At 33.9% G+C, this 22,210-nt stretch overlaps 2 protein-coding genes across 2 annotated transcripts in view; both read right to left on the bottom strand.

Moving 5' to 3' along the window:
* Positions 1 to 22,210, bottom strand: part of DPP10 (dipeptidyl peptidase like 10) — an 883,075-nt gene that overhangs the window by 672,779 nt on the left and 188,086 nt on the right.
* The window catches only part of LOC122746113 (40S ribosomal protein S20-like), a 75,615-nt gene continuing 58,873 nt past the window's right edge, over positions 5,469 to 22,210 (bottom strand). Inside the window, 2 exon segments of the mRNA XM_043991596.1 lie at positions 5,469 to 5,710; positions 5,713 to 5,802. Coding sequence (XP_043847531.1) covers positions 5,469 to 5,710; positions 5,713 to 5,802 — 332 coding nt within the window.

Raw genomic sequence — 22,210 nt, 5'->3', positions numbered from 1 at the left:
GACTATTTCTATCCAGGGTTATAAGAGGAAAAAAAAACTCACAGATGGGCCAATAACACAAAATAGATCACCTTGTCGAGTATTTCTCATTTAGCTATAGAAGAGTTAGAAAATGTTGTTATTGTTTTCCCCCCTTTCATGAAGCCTAAATCTTTCCCTTTTCAATTAACAATAGTTCCTCTCAGTTCTAAAACAAAGCAGAGGAAGTCTAGCCAGTTTTTCATATGGCAGTCTTTAATAAAATATTTATGGCCCACAAGACTCCCTCAAGCTAAACAAATGCAGTTCTTTTGACTAATTGTCTTGTAACATTTACAACCCACCAAAATCTAGCTCTGGCTTATCTTTTCTCTTTTATTAACTGTCTTTTCCTGCTTTTCTTCACATATTTTTCATTCCATCAAGATTAGGGAGAGATATAAGGACTTGATCCCTGATTTGACTAGTGTACTGAACTCTCAGATGAAAATATTGCCTCACTCAGTGTTGGTCATCACCTTTTCAATTTGTATTCTTAGATATTTCCTAGGACACTGAGAAGCTATCCTATGTATAGACAGTATAGTTTGAATTCAATTCTTTTTGGCTTTATTCATGGCTCTCTATACATGACTGTCCTTAAAATAATCCAAAAATCCTGTTCTTTATTAATCTTATGCCATACTTCATCCTTGGAATAGAACTATATCCCTTACTCTTTTAGGTTCAAATCAGAAGCCACCTTATTGATGAAACTTTGCTTCCTTTTCACCTTCGGATGAATGTGACCTCTGTCTGTCTGTCTGTCTGTCTGTCTCTCTCTCTCTTTCTAAACTTCTAATAGAATATTGCCTACTCTTGGTTTTTCCCCTATCAAAATCTCCTTTGAAATATAAATATTTGAGTACATGATAGATTTTCCCTTAAAAAAACTCTTAGGTCAGGGCTGCTAGGTGGCCCAGTAGGGAAAGTGCCAGCCCTGGATTCAAGAAGACCTGAGTTCAAATGTGACCTGACACTTGATACTTACTAGCTGTGTGAACCTGGGCAAGTCATTTAACTCTCATTGACACCCCCCCCCAACAACAACAACAACAACAACAACAACAACAACTCTAAGGTCACAATTTTGTTTTCTTTTGCTGTACATTTACTAGTCAATAGAAGAAACTTAATTAAATCTCAGGTTTCCTAACCCTTATCTTCAAGCCCTTTATTCAGACTCATGGTAAACTCTAAGATCAATAATTGAAAAAAAGTAAGTAAGGAACCTCAGACTTAATTTAGCACAGGCCTGACCAGAAACTAACCAATTAATGATAAAGAATCAAACAAATATCTATTATGTACCAGGTACTGTTCTAGGTGCTAGGGATATGAAGATTAAAAAAAGTGGCAAAGTACTCACCCTCAAATCATCCATATTCTACTGTGGGAGGGAATTGTATAGAGATCAGTAGAATATGCATGCATGCATACATACATACATATATCCATGAATGTAATTACTTTTTAGTTAATTTTAATTAATAAATATATTTATGTATATATACATATGTATAGATAGATATTGATGATATGTAGAGAGAGAAATAAAGATTATATTTTATGAAGATTACAATAACATCTAAGTGACCAAGAAAAGCTTCTTTCTGAAAGTAGCACTTGATCTGTGTCTCTCATTTTGTGTTTGTGGAAAAGTTAGAGAGAGATGGATTAAAGTATAGGGAAAATACATGGAATTGATATGTGTGAAGTGTCATAGCCAAAGTATAGTCAATTATGACATAGTATTTTATTTGCAAAGAATTATTACATAGAATAATTTAATGACCATTTACTTGTTGATATTTTATACACACACAAGTATAGATGACATTCTGGTCAAAATGACAATAGCATAAAATGCAAAGGCTTTTGCAGTACGTAACATGGTAGCTTTAAAAAAAACTTCTAAACAGAATCCTTCTGAACAGAATACGTAACATGTTTGAAAAGCCCAAAGAATATCAGGTAGCTTGTTGAAACCAACTTGGTGTAGTGGATAGAGGGCCAGAGACAGGAAAACCTGGGTTCAAGTTCTATCTACTAACACATCATAACTGGGGCATCTCTAAGAGTAGAAGTTGGAAGTCAATAATGATCTGTATTATATTAAAGGGATTTTCTTCATTGTGGGCTCCCTACACCACTGAAATTGTAGTTACAGACTTCTCCCTGGCTACATATAGAAATTTGTTAAGAATAGATGTGAGTTCTAAAAGGACACAGTCGAATTGCTAAATTTCATCTGGGGAGGAGTATAGCTAATTAGAACATTGAGTGGGAGGTTGTATGACCATGCTGCTTTTCTACGTGGCAATAGGAGTGAATGAATGGGATTGGGGAATAAAATAAAAGACAGCTAGGTGTGGCATGCTCCTTCTACGGAGGACCTACTGAATGAATTAATTTCATATATCCAAACAGAATTTAGAATATGTTTGTAATGAATACTTATTAAAGGATCTTCCAATTATTTTATCCCCATTAAAACAATTTTATCAATTAGTCAGCTGGCTGCTATTATTATTCCAAAATATAGTTGTCAATCATCAGCTTATCTGCATCCATAAGTCTCATGTAAGTTAATTTGTGCTGCTAGGGAAGCTATCCTAATTTGCTTTTCAATAATTTCCAACCAGCGAACACCTGGAAGCAATCAACCAGATTCCCTGATCACCAGTACATGTAGAAAATCCCCTATCTAACAGAATCATAAATGGAACACAGAGATACTTTGTAATTATGACTCCAGCCTGGGCAACTGCACTAACAAAGCTTATAGTAAGAATAGAGTGTGGTCAATATTAATGTTTAATTGCTTATCTTCCCCCCAAACCATTAATACCCCCCTCCAACAAAATTTTTACTCTATCCATTACACCCCACATTGTAAATTCCAAAGCTGAAGATATGTTGTAAATGCGCACACCTAAACAAACATATTCTAAATTCTATTTGGAAATATGAAATTAATTATTTTAGTAGGTCTTCCATATAAATAGCATGGCCCATCTAGCTCTCTTCCATTGTATTCCCAAGTCCCAATCACTCACTCCTACTTCCTCTCACTCAATAGCAGCATGTTCCTATAACCTCTCACTCAATATTCACCCCATTCAAATTTTCTAATTTGTGATACTCCTGCCCAGATGAAATTTAGCAATTCAGGTGTGTCCTTTTAGAACTCATACCTATTCTCAACAAATTTCCTTATGGAACTAGGAGTTACTAGGTAGAACTCAAACCCTGGTTTTCCTGTTTCTGTTTCTCTATCCACTGTGCTAAGTGACTTCCAATGAACTACCTTATATTTGAACCTTTAAAACAATTCTCCTCTTTCCTCTCTTGAACTGAAATCTGGCTAGTCATAGGGAGTACTACATTGCTTGTTACTCTCTTGACTGGTATGAACATTCCTAATTTCTCTTATTCAAAATAATAGGAGATATATACATTCTTCTCCTTGACTACTTCTAGACCATTCCTCTACTATCATCCTTCATTGTCCTTTCCTCTTCTGAGATCCATTCAATTCACTTAAACCTTGCTCTTCCCATTCTTGGTGTTGTCACAAAGGGACCTTCAGATGAATGTCCCAAATTCTTTCAGTGATGTTGATTCCTGGCTCATGGTATTTACTCTACATATCATCCACTTCCAGTAGACATTGTACTTTAATATTTGTATAAACAATACCCCTGACAGCATGAAAAAGCAATTAATTAACCTCTTCAATATTTTATGAATTTTTTCCAAGTTTCCACTGAAACACAAGGTCACAGCTTAGATCTTCCTGTATTTTGGAGATGTATGAACTACTCTAAGATTTACAACTTTAAGATATCCCTTTATAACTGTAACTACCTCATTGTCCAAGGTTTCTATTCCAACATAAATCTATTCATCACCATGGTTATAGCGTTTTTCTCTTGACATATTTTACTCTTCTGTTCATCTTCATTTGCAGCCCTTCCAAACCTCCCATGGCTCCTCCTCTACCATTCTCTCAGCTCAAAACCCTGCTTTATATTTTATAAAAATAAATAAGTAAAATAAATCATGTAATTTGCTGTGAGCTTCCTCTTCCTCTTCTTCCTCATCTCATATCATATAAATGACTATTCCTGCACCCATATTGTAAATGAAAGGGTAGACATTCTCCTTATCAAGATGTACCTCTCCTCATGCATAAGAGATCCCATCCCTTCCCAGCTCCTCAACAGATTGCCCTTTCTGTCATCACTTATCTTAATACTTTTCCTGTCTACTAGTGTCTTTCTTACTGACTAAAAACATTCCTGTGTCTCCCTCATCCTTAAAAAAATCCTTGATTCTTCCCTTCAAAATAGTTTTTTTTCTGTATCTCTTCTGATCTTTGTGGCCACACTCCTTGAAAAGGCTATCTACTATAGGTACCTTCAGCTTTTGATACTGTTTATCATTCTCTTCTCCTTAATGCTCTTTTCTCTATAGGTTCTCAGGACACCACTCTCTCCTAGATATCCCCCTACTTACTTGAGTACTCCTCAGGATACCCATCCACATCATGCCCACTAACTGTAAGTTTCCCATAAGATTCTCTTCTGAGCCTTCTCTCTCCCTCTATATGATTTCATTTGGTGATCTCATCAGTTATCATAGATTTAATTACCATTTCTATGCTACTAATTCTCAAAAATAACTAGCCCTAACATCTCTGTTGATCACTATTGCCATATCTCCAACTGCCTTTCACCAAGTCAAAACCTGAATTAGTTTTATTTCCCCTGAAATTGCTATTTCCCACCAAACTTCCATAAAACTGTCAAGGGCCATATCATCCTCCTGGTTCCACAGGCTTGCAACCTAGGTCTCATCCTTTCCTTCTTCCTATTTCTCACCCTACTATATCTAATCTGTTACCAGGTCCTGTTGATTTCACCTTTGAAGCATTTCTCATATAAACTCTCTTCTCTTCTCTGACACTGCCACAGGCCTTCATCAACTTATTCTTAAATGTAACCAACTAACAGTCTGCTAATGGATCTGTGCTCCTCTATTATCTCCCCATCATAATCTAACGCCATTGATTTTATAAAGTATAGATTCAGGCATGTCACCTCTCTACTTGATAAACTCCAGTGATTCCCTTTCTCCAGTATGAAATACAAAATTCTCTGTTTGGCATTGACAGTTCTTTATAACCTATTTTGCTCCCAAATTTCTTGGTTTCTTATACCATTTCTACCTATAGAACACTCCCATCCACTGACAATAGTTTCTTTGCTGATCTCTTGGCTCCCAGCTTTGTTTTTTCTCGTTTTTCTCCCATGCTTTGAAGGCTTTCCCTCTTGATCACTAACTACTGGTTTCTTTAAATTCCCAATTAAAATCCCTTTCTATAATAAGCCTTTTCCAACTCTTTTTTTAATAGTTGCAATTAATTTATTAAAAGTTATGATTGATTAGGCATCTGCAATGGTGACTTCAACTTCTACACCTGGTTCAATGCTGATAGAAGTGATCTGCTTCACAATTTCATAAGGACTGTACAAATCAATAAGATGTTTGTGGATTTTCATCTGGAACCAATCCCAAGTCTTAGAACCTTCACCACACGGCATTTTTCTAGTTGCAATTTGAAGTGTCTTAGTGGGCATTCGCACAGGTCCCTTCACTTTAAAGTTCTTTTCTTTGGCTCCTCTAGGTCAGCATACAGCTTCTGGAGTGACTTCACATTGTGGCTGGTGAGAGTGATCTGGAGCTGGTGAATGGCCACTTCAAGCTCCAACAGTTGTCCTTGAATGTCATGGCAAGACTGACTTCTTCCTCAGTGAGAGTGAACAGTGGTGAGTAAGGAGGAGGAGAGGCAGAAACTGCCAACTCCAAGCAGCAGTGGAAATGATACCTTCACCAAAGAGCTTCCAACTCTTCTTAATGCCAGTAACTTGTGTCTCTTATTTTATTCATTTTTCCCATGCATAGATTGTTTATACATATTTGTTTCCTTTTTTCCTCCCCCCATTAGTTTATGAGGATGTTGGGGTCCAGAGCTTATCCGCCTCTCAAGTAATTGTCCCTTTTTGTAACCCCAGTATTTAACACAGTGCCTGACACATGATATGTGCTTAATAAATATTGACTAATTGAGTTAGCAGGCTTTCCTTTGTTCTAAACCTCCTTTGGCTCCATGTTTTTCCATTTAAATCTTTTACTAAAGATTCTTTGGGTTTCTCTGACCCTGATAACATCCCTAACCTTTGAATTCTCTACTCCAAAAAAAGCTATGTCTTTTAACTTTATATCTCTTGCTCATTGGCTATTTTAACTTTATAACCATCAGTTGGTCTCCCCCATTAGATTACAAGCTCCTAGATGACACATATTATGTTTAGTTTCTTTTTGTATCCCCAGTACTTAACAAAATGCATGGCACATTATATGTGATTAATAAATGTTTATTGACTTACTGAAAAAAGAAATACAAAATAATATATCCAATACTACATCCTCATGGACTAATTAAAGATGAAGCAATTCAATTTTGTTGTTTTACTTAAAGACAATGCAATATGGTTCCAAGTCAAATGGGGAAATTAGTTATTGTTATCATAATAGAACAAAGGATATGGATATTTCATTGGAAAACTTGCTTTCCTTAGATCAATAAAACAACCTCCTGGACAATGTGTTTATACTACCCACTGTAACTAATAATCTATTAATGTTTTACATTTTCCCAAAATACCCCAACAATATGCCACCGTCATATAAGTTTAATATCAGATACTTTACCTACTCCATTACCTTATTAAATTGATATACCTATACCAACTTGCCTAAAATGATTACCATTTTTCTCCTTTAAAAATATAAAGAGAGCCACCCTGGAAGAGTTATATGAGAAGCATCATCACATAATTCTATTTTGTGTGGAAAGATCTTGTCCCTTCTGGACATAAGTAATGAAATCATGTCTTTATTAAGTTGTAAATTACTGCTCTCTGGCTCTCTGAGTTAATTCTTCTCAGTGTCAAAGTAAAATAATCCACACAATGAATAATAAGCCTACAAAAGACAAAGACAAGTGTAACCAAAATGTACTTTTTTATGCGTAAGGTTTGATCAGAATTGTACTATGACATTTTGCAGACAAAAACTATTCTGACCTGCAAAAGTACTAATATTTAATAGTAATAACAAATATCTAATCACATAATTTGAAAGAAGAAATATAAGAGAACACTCCAAACCCACTTTTTCATGAAGGCAGGAGGTCCACATCTGCTATCCATTAACATGTTTTAATACTTTTTCAATGTATTTTTGCTTGTGATGATTTTTCCTTTTCTTTTAAATTTGTATTTAAAAAAGAAATATGGGAGCAGCTGGGTGGCACAGTGGATAAAATACCAGCCCTGGATTTAGGAGGACCTGAGCTCAAAACCAGCCTCAGACTCTTGACACTTACTAGCTGTGTGACCTTGGGCAAGTCACTGAAACTTCATTGCCCTGCAAAAAAAAAAAAGAAAGAAAGAAAGAAAAGAAAAGAAAAATACTATTTATTATATGCGATAGTAGGTTAAGGATAGTGATAGTAGGGAAAACAATGATGATATATATAAAATATATAAACAAAATGTCTTAAGCAAAAAATGTTTAATTAATCTCATCTTTAAGGTTCATTTCAAGATTTCAACTATAAACTCAATTTATTTTTACAGACTCCTTCAAATCAGAAAGTTATAATAAAAATTAACTCCTCTAGCAGAACAATGTATGTAGTAATATGGTAATTAATCTACCACTTTTTTTTTTACCACTTTTCTTTACTAGAGAAAAGGTAAAGTCTAAGATGAAAGGGATATGAATTCTTAATCTTCCTTTACTAATGTGTGATGTGAAGAAACTTATTATTTCAATTCCTTGATCAGCTGTCAGATCAACATATTACCTGTCTTAAATATATCTTTGGGTTGTTGTGAGGATGAATGATATAAGAAATTTCTTTGACAAGTTTTGAGAAACAACAGAAAAATGTGATGGTTGGCTGTGACAAGAGTCAAGACTAAGATTGGAGTAATAAGGATTTGACCAAGAGAACAGACTAAGTAAGGCATGATTTCTCTATGCAACATTCTGAAGATTCATGACTCACAGGTTTTAGTGAATCTAAAAAATCACAGGACTGAGTGACAAAAGACGTAGAAGTGATGGGAAAGGTGATGCTCAAGAGAAAAGGATTGGTAGAGTTAAAACCTTTTTTAGAAAAAGAAGAATATGCCAAGATAACTTTTCTTGGCACAATTATATAAGTTGTTAAGTTGTCCCTTCTGGGGCTCACCTACATACTGTCACCTCTTCACCTTCTGCAAATATACATTTTTCTCAAGGGCAGCTAGCTAGGTAGAGCAGTGGATAAAGTAGTGGCTTTGGGTTCAGGAAGACCTGAGTTCAAAACTGGCCTCAGACACTTGACATTTACTAGCCATGTGACCCTGGGCAAGTCACTTAATCCCCATTGCCCTGCAAAAACAAAAACAAAACAAAAAAACAAAAATACATTTTTCTCAAGATTATCATTTAAGGGTCTAGATGATAATGATGAAGGGACATTGAAAGTATCCAGTCCTCAAGAAATGAGAATGACAACAATTATAATTCCACAACTTCTCTATTCCTTAAATCTATATATAAACAAGTATTTATTGAGCACTGACAATCAGGTTCTGTGTGCGTATGCCTTTGAGGAATTTACAATGAGGTGGGGAAGAGAAAATTATAAAACAAAAATTGAGAAAAATAAGTAATATCATATGTGTGTGTGTGTATATATATACACATATATGTATATATATATATATATATATAGAGAGAGAGAGAGAGAGAGAGAGAGAGAGAGAGAGAAAGGAAGAGAGACAGACAGATAGACAGACACAGAAAGACAGAGACAGGCAGAAACAGAGAAAGAGACAGAGAGGCAGAGACAAAATGCAACTTTTAAAAAAGTGGCTCAACATTAGGTTAGTAAAATCTCCAGCTTCCAAATTCAGATAAAAAAGGCCATCATTTATTTGTACTTCATAAAAACAGGTCTTTATACTGAATGCATTTTTGTTTGTTTGTTTGTTTGTTTTTGCAGGGCAATGAGGGTTAAGTGACTTGCCCAGGGTCACACAGCTACTAAGTGTCAAGTGTCTGAGGCCAGATTGGAACTCAGGTACTCCTGAATCCAGGATTGGTGCTTTATCCACTGCTCCACCTAGCTGCCCCATGAGCACATTTTTACTCTAAAAAATTTGTCAATTTACTTTTGCTTCCTTCTTTAATCTTCATACCTTTACCCCAGGTAAAAATCTTTCATAGTGAAGACTGTCCAAAGAGATATTCTCTGGAGGAATTTATGACTGCATAGATAATATCATAATGCAACTGTTTTATATGTAGACCAATGCTCCAGCCTTGCATTATTATTGAAAAATAAACAGACTATGATTTTGAGTCCTATGTTATATCTCTGGAAGCATCTCTATTTTGTCAGTAGTGTTGGCTTAGTTATAAAAATCATGAACTGGAAATAACTTTTCTTTTAAAAAACAGAAAACTAGTGTTCTTAGGAAAGGAAACAGAAATATATACTATTTCCATAACATTAATTATTTTCCATTTGACTATTATCAATTAATTTTAGAGTATTACCCAGGAGATACATGACTTTGTCTATTACATAGTAAATGAACACAGCATCACAGAAGCATAGCTTTGGAGCTCGAAGGAACCTTCGCAGTCATCCAACTCTCTCATTTTACTAAAATATATGATTTTGAAAGATGGAATATTATAAAAGATATTCCCCATAAAAGGAAACTATTACTTTGAAGGTATAATTATAGGGAAGGATGTAAAAAAAATCACTATTTTAGAAATCCAGATCTCATAAGTGACCAGAAATCTAAAATATTTTCTAATCACTACATTGTTCATGGAATTACAATATCAATAGTCATGCCACATGCACATGATATGAGCATTACTGTCATATTAATATCATAATATGGCACCAGTCTTCTACATAAGTAGCACATATGTAAAATGTAATATCTCCATATATAATATGGAACAATGTTTAAGAGTATATTTCCTTTTTACTTACTGAAATTATGGACAATATTTAGATTATGGTGAAAATTCATACTTTGTACCTTCCCTGTGAATATTAATAAGAAAAAATAAACTTTACATAAAGAAAAGAATTGAAACAATGGTTTGGAACATTTGCTTAAATATATGGGAGTGCTTCATCCTGGTCATCATTTTCAGAAAGCACATGGACCACACATTAATTAAATGAAAAAGAGAAATATGAAGGTAAGTTGTACTTTACCTCCTTACATGTGTGCTATGCAGCATTTGTGAAGTGCTCAAAGGAGTATTTCTTCGCCTGAGATTTTTATATGGAGTTAAGCAATTACTGCCTCCAAAGCTAGTCAATGTTTCTATTCATCAGCTGAAAAAAGCTTTCTTTTACCCTAGCTTTTGTGAATAGAATAGCTAGTGTCTTCAGCAATCTTCCGAATCTGTCACACTAGTTTAATGGAGAAATATATAATCCAATATTCTATTTTAAAAGATATTTCTTATAATCTCTATATGACTCAAATACAGAAATTATAGGAAATTGCTTAAAATAAAAGCATTCTTTAGTTTACAAATTATTCTCTTAAAAAAAAAATCTTACCAAATTCAACCTAACTCAAAATAGCATGATACAACAGTCAGACAGTTGAAAACAATTTTACTCTTTCCTTAAAAAAAAGTATCAATGTTTTGGTTACCAATTCTCAATTTGATGCTATTCCACTTAGCAGTATGAAGACATAAAATGGGCACTTTAAAAATTAAATAATTGTCATTAAAAATAATATTTGTTCTACCTCCATCTCTCACTATTGCCACATTTGTTGAAGGGGAATATGATGTCACTAATTCTTGAGCAAAGTAGGAAGACAGCTATTAATTTATCAATGATAGCTGATTAAATTGCTCTGAAGTGAAGAAAAAATATATTAAAAAGGGAAGCAACATATTAAAAGGGAAGTTTTTGAAGGAACCATAGAATGTTGCCCTTTTTAAAGTTATGTGTTCATGTGTTTTTTGGATACTCATTAAATTAATAATAAAAAATAAACAAATAATTTCCCTGTTGAATTTCATTATGAGTACTCATATCCATTTTCTATCTCCCCAAAGGCAATAATTGTTTTCTGTGGTCACAGCTATCATTTTTCTCCTTTTACAAAGGCAATGATTTGTCATACTGTGTAAGAACAATAGTGTCAGAGTCCAGATCTGGGTTAAAATTGCATCTCACATACTTATTAGCTGTGTGATTGCATTAAAGTTACTTAACCTTTATTAGCCACAATACTTTCATTTATAAGAGAAAGATACTAATAATATCTAATTCATAGTTTTGCAGTGAGGGTCAAATGATATAACCTATGAAAATCACTTTGATAACCTTAAAGTACATTATAAATGTTAACTTTTTATTATTGTTATCATAAATATCAATGTATTCAAATTCTAAGTTTCTCTTATTCCTTTTCTGAAATATTCCAGATTTAATAAGTTCATAGTTCTTGACTCATATCTTCTCACATCTTAATTATTTAATAATCCTCTATTCCTTCCTCTTATCTCTCAGCCTCACTCCCCTAATCTATAAAATGATGGGGTTAGACTTGATGTCCTCTAAAGTCTATTATAATACTAAGTAAATGATATTATATTCCATTTCCCCCACCCATCCAGCCTCTGTTCTAAGCCATCATTTATATAACTGCAAACATATTATTTTTAATGCATAAGGTTCAGCCGTGACCTCTGCTTAAAAGAATAAAAAAGAAGGGAACGGACCAACAACAAAAAAAGATAACAGTCCTTTTTAACTTTTTTTCCCTCCTTAGGTCTTGACACATATTAAGTGCCTATTTTGTATGTAAATATTCAAATGTTCATAACCTTATTAGAAAGAAAAAAGGTGTTAAATTCTGATAAAAAATCACAAAAGTAAAAGTATAATGTTGAACCCTTTGAATTATTAAAGTCAAGAAAATCTAAAAGAATCTTAGAAGTTATTACTAGAGAAGACAGAGACAGTTAAGCAAGTGACCACAAGTATATGATGTTTCAAATAAAGGGAATCACAAATTACCCTTTTTTCACAAGGTTTACGTCTAGAGGGGAGATTTAGACTACCTATAAATTAGAACTTCTTGAAAATATAGTGAATGCTAAACACTAATATGAGTGATTCTGGAGCCTTTAAGAAATGTCTTTTGAAATCTTAATGAATAGACTGGAAATCTTTAAAAGCAAGATAGAGATTAAAAAAAAATTCAGTATAAATGCAGTAATACCTGGAGGAAAAGGGAAGAAAATAAATAATTTTACATGATCCTTTACATTTCTAGGATATTATGATTATATAAAATTCCAGAAACTGACATCAGTCACCTTAGTAAATGAAAATTTTACCAAAGATACAAACAATCATCTGTTTCACAAAGCTGAAAATGCTATTTACCATCATAGTCTTCGGCATTTATTGGTATTTAGGATAATATAACTGATGAATGTGGTGAAAGGAATGAATCTTAAATGGAAACATAGACAGTGACCTTTTCTAATCACAGGGGCATCTGTCAAATTCCTATGGTTATACATATCACAAAACTGTTTCTAGGTGGTAGTTATTCCATTCTTGATGAATGACCAACAGATCTATCATTCATATTACAGGTATTATAGGAAAAGAAACATGTGAATATCTAAAATATTGATGAACTCAGCCCATAAATTTTTCATGGAGATAGACATTATGACATCAGTATTTTTCAGGCCACTGCTTCATCCAATATTTAAAAAGGAAAAAAATATAACATTAAGTTACCTGCTCTAGCAAAGTTGTGGTGAATAAAATTCAATATGCTCTGTTGATTACTGAGGCCTTTCAGTGTCCCTGAATTTATTATTACTTAGTATCCATATCAATGACCTCATTGAGTTTGCAAATTACATCAAGTTGGGCAGAATCACTTATACTCCAAGAAAAAGGATATGAATTAAAAATGAGGTACACATATTGGAAAAATCAGGACTAGCCTTATGTACAGGTAGAAATTATAATAATCTTGCTTATATAATTGTAAAGGTGCCAGAGAGATATCTTCAAATAATATCCTCTTCTCAGTCTTTGGTTGAGGACTGATGTTCAGAAAATCACAGAATCAGTGAAATTCAGAGCTGGAAGAAATATTGTCTCCCCCACTCCTGCCATCTAACTGAGGAATGGTTATGCTGTCTTTGCTTAAAGTCCTTCAATAAGGGGAAATGCATTCTGAGACAGTACATTTCTCATTGAATTACTAAAATTGAAAAAAAAAACTTTTTTCCTTGTATCAAGCCTAAATTTTCCTGTTTGCAGCTTCTACATATTGCTTCTCTTTCTTTTTCCTGGGAAGAGAGAATATTACTCTAATTCAACTTCCCCACCCATGACAACTACTGGACACCATTATTATACCCAATCCTTTTGAAACTTTTGAATTTATATTAAATATTCTTAGTTTCTTAATATGATAAAATCAACCCATGGGAATGATCATCATTCACCATCTCCCTTGCCATCCACTGGATATTCTTTGGGATATCAATGTCTTTCCTAAATGGTGGCACCTATAAATGATTCTAAATGTCTATTCAGGGGCAATTTACTGTACTGTTCTGGATTCTGGATTTCATTTGGGGTAAGACCTCAACTAATTTAATTGTCTTTTGTGGTAAGGAGCTAACCTCTATTAAAATGGTATATCCCCTGGGAGGGACAACAATGCAAACTGTTATTATATCTTAACTTCATATTGGGTTACCATGAAAATAATATGAGAGTTAAAGCTAGAAGGGATTTTAGATTCCATCTAGTACCATCCCTTCATTTTACATAAGAAAATCTAGGGCCAGATTGCTGAATGGACAAACTAGACCAATAGGGAATGATAGAGGTGGGATTTGAATTTAGTTTATCTAATTCCAAAATAAACACTCTTTCTAGTATATCATGGTACAAATTTTTTTTCTCTCAACCTGATAACTAGTTAATGGGATACTCTTACCGGCACAGAAATTATAGTAGGAACTTTAGACTTACAGAAAGGTGGACATATAGTCCCAAAGATTAAGAACATGGTGAATTTTTGGCTGTATTACAACGGGAATTTGTGAATTAGAAGTGTACAATTTTAAATCATGAAGAGGCAGTGCAAAAGAAGGCAAGAGGATGATGCTAAAACTTTGAAGTGGAACAGTATTAAAAAAATAACTTTCACACACATCACTATCTTAGCCATCCCAATAAAAGTAAAAAGAAATGACTCATCAAAACCAGGAGGAAGTTCAAAGTAAAACACAAAATAGCAGGACCAAAAGAACAAACTGGGATTCCTAATAAGTAAAAATAATCTATCTGCACATACTGTCACTTTGCAAAGACTTCCAAAGTCAAAGATTTATACTGATGTATTAATAATTTAATAATGATCAGATGTATAAGGATTAAACATTCATCCTTCTGTTATTTTCATTGACCTTTATAAAGTATACCTAAAGTGCAACAGGGCCCAAATCAAAACAATAAATCAAGAACTATTTATTACCTAACAAAAACACTAACAAAGGGGGTACAGTGAAAATTAATTTTATTACTGCAGACTATTTTATTTTAGGTCCCAGAAATATAGGGCACTGCTTATTTCAATGCCTGTTCTAATTAGCAAGCAGCAGTCTCTCTTATTTTGAGACATTTATAATACCAAGCAAATTAAGCTTGAATTTGATAAACTTATTTTTGCTACCTTATTTCTATGCCGCACTATTTAGGCTTGGAGTTTAAATAAGATTTCTACAGATTATGTATAATATCCTATTCTTCTTAGAGGAAAAAAAAAACTCATACCAAATACATTCAGATAACAAGTACCTAAATTATTTTCATGACTTTTCGTGGATCTATTATTCCATGACATTAAACCTTCAATCTATCCAAATATATTTTCTGTTTTTTCTTCCTTTGTGGAGAATGTTATCAGTTTTCTGACCACTTTGTAAAGTAAAACTTTCCTTTGTCATATTGCTATCTCTCATTCTATCAAGTCCCAATGACAACCTTCCCCTCACAGCCATTTCTAGTATTCTACAGATTTCATTCAGAATTATATACACTGGTGTTCATCATTTTAGAAACTTCAATAATAACCCTCTCATCTTTCATATTTCTAAAGTGAAAGGATTTTATTTTTTGTCATTATATTTTAAGCAATACTTTTGCCCCTCCACTACTTCAGGCAATTAAATTGTCCATTCCTGAGACTTATTCAGTTTTCTTGCACATTAAGGACTTAACAGCACTATATACAGTCATGGAAGCTAATGCCAGATTTTTTTTTTTTGGTATAAAAATATGATAATACTATCAACTTATTTTCCTCCATGCCTCACAAAGCACCTTAGTCCTACCTAAATTGCTTGATATCAGAAAGAAAATTCCATCTCTAGGAAAGAGAAACAAACAACAGTTTATTTCTTCACTCTTTGCCACAATTCATTTCCCTTTCTGTGTACAGAAGCATAAATAACATTTATACAAATTTCCAAGTTAAAAACCACAATTATATTTATATATTAACAAAAAAGACAATTAAAATATGAAATCTTAATCATGTATTTCTAAATATGTATGTGGAATTAAAGGCAGCATTTATCAGCATAGCAAGAAATGACAGAAATCAATTTCTTTAAACTTGAAAGCAGAGATATTTGTATAAAAGATTCATCTGCCAAATCTATTTTTATAACATCAAAAGCTATTTTTGTATAAACTCTTAATGATGCTTATATACTGGTATTACAGCTAATAATTATTCCATACCATATTTTATTAAAAAAATACAGCATTGAAACTTTCTTCTTGGAGCAATAAAAAAGAGTGAATGAAAATACATTAAATTAGTACTGTAAAGAATATGATTTAAAACCAAATATTTTGCTTATTTATTATTGCTAAAGTAATGCCTTTGTCAAATAATATATGGAATTATAATTATAATATGCATAAGAAAATTTTGTAAACATATGTTGTTGGGGGAGAGGAATGGAAGGTAATAAAGCAAAAACAGACAGGGGATGTGTTTCATTAACATCAAAATGTAACTGAAATTCCATCTAGACACTCAGTTAAATCTGAAGTTGTAGGGGGCAAAAAAGCTATAAGGCAAAAAGAAACAAACACAATTTAATCATACTCAAAAATATATTCCAAATGGGTCCTTTGTTTAATTTGTTGTTATTGTATCTTATTTCCAAATTAAAAAAAAAATGATGGGGCAGCTAGGTGGTGCAGTGGATAGAGCACCAACCCTGGAGTCAGGAGGACCTGAGTTCAAATCCACGCTCAGACACTTGACACTACTAGCTGTGTGACCCTGGGCAAGTCACTTAACCCCCACTGCCCTGCAAAAAAAGAAAAAAAAAACACAACGACAATGAGAAACCAAAACAAACAAACAAAAAACAGAAATCATGAGCATCTTCTTTTCCCTAGAGAGGAACATATATTCCAGAAATAAGTGGCCAATTTAATAATGCTCTTTTATATTTTCCTGTGAGCAAATGACATTTAATTCCCTATTTACAATGCTTTTTAAGTGGTCAAAATAAAAATCAAATTCATCCATAAAATAAAATATTCCTTTACTAGACCAGAGATGAACCCTATAACTAGAACAAAGTAAAAGAAATTCATAACTCCTCAATCACATCTTGCTAGAAATTAACAATTATAAATAGTATCATATAACATTGCAATATGATTCACTGACCTAATCTAATGCTTTAAGTACCTTTACTTTCCTATTTCAGGTACTTTATCCATTAATAAGTATCACCACCCCTCCTTGCCTTTGAATAAATGGTCATCATAATTTTATATAATTGAAAAGAAAAAAGTCACTATCTTATTATTATATTTCTTATAATGAGAATGCTTTTGCATTTTATTTAACTCAAGATCCCATTGAATTTTATTAATTCAATTAATACAATCTTCCCACTATTAATGCATAAAGAAAATGGCAATTTATGATTATTAATGTTATGATTGGATAGTGATGAAATGGATCTCTGATTTTGTTGTTATACAGAACTTCCAGGAAAGAAAAACGCTTTAAAACTGGTTAACAATGTCTTTGCTATTTACAAACTTAGAGAATTCCCTAAAATACTGAGAGTTTAAGTTCAGGGTCTCACAGCCAATTTATCTAAAAGGTGGAATGCAAACACTGATCTTTCTGGTTTTGAGTATAGATCTATGCACTGTACCACATGCTACCTCTCACTAGCTTTATGACATATTTACCAAGCCTAGAAACACTAGCACCATAAAATGATTTACTTTATGTATAAATATAAATATAACTATTCCTTCTCATCATACCTCTTGCCTTAAAAGAAATAAAAAAGATCAAAGGAAGGGGAAAAGAACTTACACATACAAAAGGACTTAAAGCAGCTCTTTGTAATGGCAAAGAACTAGAAAATAATGGTTCTATCATTTGGAGAGTAGCTGAATAAATCATGGCATATGGATGTAATAGAATATAACTGTACTCTAATAAATGATGAAAAATATGGTTTATAGTAAACCCAAGATGACTTCTATAACCTGATGCAGAATGAAGTAAAAAGAGTGGAACAAGAAGAATAATTTAGGTAGAAACATAGTAAATTGTTGTAAACTAAGAATTCTGATCAATTTAATGACCAACTATGATTGCAGATGAGTAATAATAAACTATTCTGCCAATCTAATGACAGAGAGCTAAGAGTCAAGATTAAGAATGAGACCTATGTAAACATAAAAAAAAAATATTCTTCAATAAGGTTAAACTGTTTACATCCCTTCGTGGAAAAATAATATGGGTAAATCTTGAGAACTGTATCTCTATTTGGGCAGATATAAGGAGTATACATGGAAGGTATAAACATAAATTGACTTTGAAGTGATGATATGAAAATTAAGGGGTGAAAAAGGAGTATACAGGGAGAAGAGGAAAGGGGAGGTAGCATGGAGTAAATTACATCATATAAAGAGGTACAAAAGACCTGTTACAATTGGGGGAAAAAAGGGAGAGGATGATCATTGTTGCAACTTTACTCTCATTGGATTTGGCTCAAAGAGGGAATAACATACACATTCATCTGGATAAAGCAATTTATCTTAGCATATAGAGTAAGGTGGAAAGCAGGGTGGTGCTGATAGAAGGGAGGGCAAAATTGGGATAGGAAAGAGGGAAATGAAAAGGAGAGAAGCTGATAGAAGGGAGGGCACACTGAAGAAAGCAGTGGTGAGAAGGAAAATTCTAGTGAAAATGAACAGAGTGAAAGGAGAAAGAAAAGTAAAAACAAAGGGGGGCAATAAGGTTCAGGGAAATACATAGTTAATAATCATAACTGTGAATGTGAATAGGATGAACTCTCCCATAAAAAGAATTGGAGAGCAGAGTGGATTAAAAAACAGAATCCTACAATATTTTGCTTACAAGAAACACAGAGATACACAAGAAGTAAAGCTAAAATGTTGGAGCAGAATATACTATGTTTCAGATGAAGTTTAAAAAAAGCAGGGGTAGTAATCCAGATCTCAGACAAAGGAAAAGCAAAAAATAGATCTAATTAAAAGAGATGGGGGGGGGGGCAAGCCAAGATGGTGGAGAGTAGCCAGCAAATCACTTAAGCTCTCCTTCTTTTCCCTCAAAAAGAACATTAAATCAAGCCTGTAGACTGATTCTGAAACTACAGAATCTGCAAAGAGACAGAGAGACACAGTCTTCCAACCAGAGATAATTTAGAAGATGTCAGGAAAGGTCAGTCTCACTCGTGCAAAAAGTTGGTACAGGCCAGCACAGAGGGGATTGGGGCAAGTAAGCAGGAAGCTGTAGGCCACAGCCGAGCAACTGAGGCACCTGGTTCCTGGCTCAACAAGCTGGTGTCACAGCAGGACAGTGGCAAAACTCACCTGCACCAGACGGGAGGGCAGGCTGCCAACTGGAAAGCCACCCATAGGACAGGTGCGACCAGGCCTACCAATCCCAGCGCGCAGCTAGCAGGGCCAGGGTGGGGAGAAATCCACAAGCCATAGCGGTCTTAGAGTAGAAAGCCAGTGACACAGCCCCTATATCCCAGCAAAAGAAGCTTGAAACAGGGATTCTGGTGCCCACAGAGCAGACCTCAACTTTAAAAAAAAAATGTTCAGTATGAGTAAAGAACAAAAAAGAGCTCTCACCATTGAGAGCTTCTGTATCAACAGGGAAGAGGCAAACACAAACTCAGATGAGGACAATACTCCCAAATTGCCTACATGTGAAGCCTCAAGAGGGAAGATGAATTGGTCTCAAGAACAAAAAGCCTTCTTGGAAGAGCTCAAAAAGGATTTTAAAAATCAATTGAGAGAGGTAGAAGAAAAATGGGGAGAGAAATTAAAGCAACATAAGAAAATTATGAAAAAAAAAAAGAATCAGCAGCTTGGAAAAGGAAGCACAAGTAATCAGCAGCTCAGAAAAGGAAGCACAAAGATTGACTGAAAAAAACAATTCCTTAAAAAATTCACCTGGCCAAATGGAAAAAAAAAAGGTACATAATCTCACTGAAGAAAATAATGCCTTAAAAATTCATTTGGCCAAATGGAAAAAAAGTGCATAATATCATTGAAGTAAACAATGCCTTAAAATTAAAATTGGACAGTTGGAAGGTAATGAATCCATGAAACACCAGTAATAAGTCAAGCATAATCAAAAGAATGAAAAAATAGAAGAAAATATGAAATACCTCATTGGAAAGGCAACTGACCTGGAAAACAGATGCAGGAGAGAGAATTTCAGAATCATTGGACTGCCTGAAAGCCATGATCAGAAAAAGAGTCTAGACACCATATTCTAGGAAATTATTAAGGAGAACTTCCCTGATATTAGAGAATCAGAGGATAAAATCATCATTGAAAGAAGGAAAAGTCCAAGGAATATTGTAGCCAAATTCCAGAATTATCAGGTGAAGGAGAAAATACTCCAAGCAGCCAGAAAGAAGCAATTTAAGTATCATGGAGCCACCATCAGGATTGCTCAGGACCTGGCAGCTTCAACATTAAAGGATCACAAGGCTTGGAATATGATATTCCAGGAGGCAAAGGAGCTTGGATTGCAGCCAAGAATCTGTTACCCAGCAAAACTTGCATTCTCTTTCAGGGGAAAAGATGGACATTCAATAACATCAGGGATTTCAAGGTTTCCTGATGAAAAACATGGATCTGAATAGAAAATGCGATCTTAACAAACAAGATTCAAGAGAAGTTTAAAAAGGTAAACGGGGGGGGGGGGGAAGTTACTCAATAAGGTTAAACTATTTATATCCATACACGGGAAGGTAATACTTATAACACTTGAGAATGGTGTATGTATTTGGGCAGACAGAATGATTATACACAGAGGGTATAACTATAAACTATCATTGATGTGGTGATATCAAGAAAATTAAGGGCTTAAAAAGGGAATTTATGGGGAGAAGAGGAAAGGGGAGGTGGAATGAGGTGAATGACATCATATGAAAAGGTGAAAAAAAAACTATTACAATAGAGGGAAAAAAGGGAGGGGTGAACATTGTTTCAACCCTACTCTCTCTAGATTTGATTCAAAGAGGGAATAACATATACATTCATTTGGAAAAAGAAACATAGCTTATTCTTTAGGGAAGTAAAAAGGTAAGGGGAAAGGGGGACAGATAGAAGGGAAGGAAAAAGCAAGGGAGAAAAAGGTAAAGAAAATGGAGCGGGGTGATAAAAAGGGAGGGAAGAGTGGGGGAAGCAGGGTTAAGAAGCAAGACATTGGTGAGGAGGAATGGGGTGAAAGAAAGGGGGAAAGTACAAAGGGGGGTAAATAGAATGGAGGGGAATAGACAGCTAGTAATAACAACTATGAATGTGAATGGGATGAACTCTGCCATAAAATGGAAGTGAATTGCAGAGTGAATTAAAAACCAGAATCCTACAATATGCTGTTTACAAGAAACACATTTGAAGCAGAGACATACACCCAGAGTAAAGGTAAAAGGCTGGAGCAGAATATATTATGCTTCAGCTAAAATAAAAAAAAGGGGGGGGTAGCAATCCTTATCTCAGATAAAGCAAAGGCAAAACCAGATCAAATTAAAAGAGAAAAGGAGGGAAACTACATCTTGCTAAAAGGTACTATAGATAATGAAGTAATATCAATATTAAACATATATGCTCCAAGTGGCATAGCATCCAAATTCTTAGAGAAGTAAAATGAATTACAAGAGGAAATAGACAGTAATACTATACCAGTCAGGGATCTGAATCTTCCCCTCTCAGAATTAGATAAATCTAGCCACAAAATAAATAAGAAAGAAGTGTAAGAGGTGAATAGAATACTAGAAAAGTTAGAGATGATAGATGTCTGGAGAAAACTGAATGGGGATAGAAAGGAACATACATTTTTCTCGTCACTACTTGGCACATTTTCAAACATTGACCATGTATTAGGGCACAAAAACATCATAGTCAAATATAGAAAGGCAGAAATAGTAAATGCATCCTTCTCAGTTCATGATGCAATAAAAATTACATGAAAGAGCCATGGAAAAGTAGACTGAAAATCAATTGGAAACTAAACAATTTCATTCTAAAGAATGAGTGGGTCAAACAACAAATCATAGAAACAATGAATAACTTTATCCAAGAGAATTACAATAATGAGACAACATACTAAAATTTATGAGATACAGCCAAAGCAGTGCTTAGGGGAAATTTTATAGTGCTAACTGCTTACATGAATAAAAATGAGAAAGAGTAGAGCAATGAATTGGGCATGCAACTTGAAAAGCTAGAAAAAGAACAAATTAGAAATCCCTAATTAGATAATAACCTAGAAATCCTGAAAATTAAAAGAGAAATTAATAAAGTTGAAAGCAAGAAAACTATATAATTAATCAATAAAACTCAGAGCTGGTTTTATGAAGAAAAAAACAATAAAATAGATAAACCACTGGTTAATTTGATTAGAAAAAAGAAAACCAAATTAAC

This window comes from Dromiciops gliroides, chromosome 3 (genome assembly GCF_019393635.1).
Source record: "Dromiciops gliroides isolate mDroGli1 chromosome 3, mDroGli1.pri, whole genome shotgun sequence".
In the NCBI taxonomy this organism is placed as follows: domain Eukaryota; kingdom Metazoa; phylum Chordata; class Mammalia; order Microbiotheria; family Microbiotheriidae; genus Dromiciops; species Dromiciops gliroides.
This window is presented reverse-complemented; position numbering and strand designations above follow the sequence as displayed.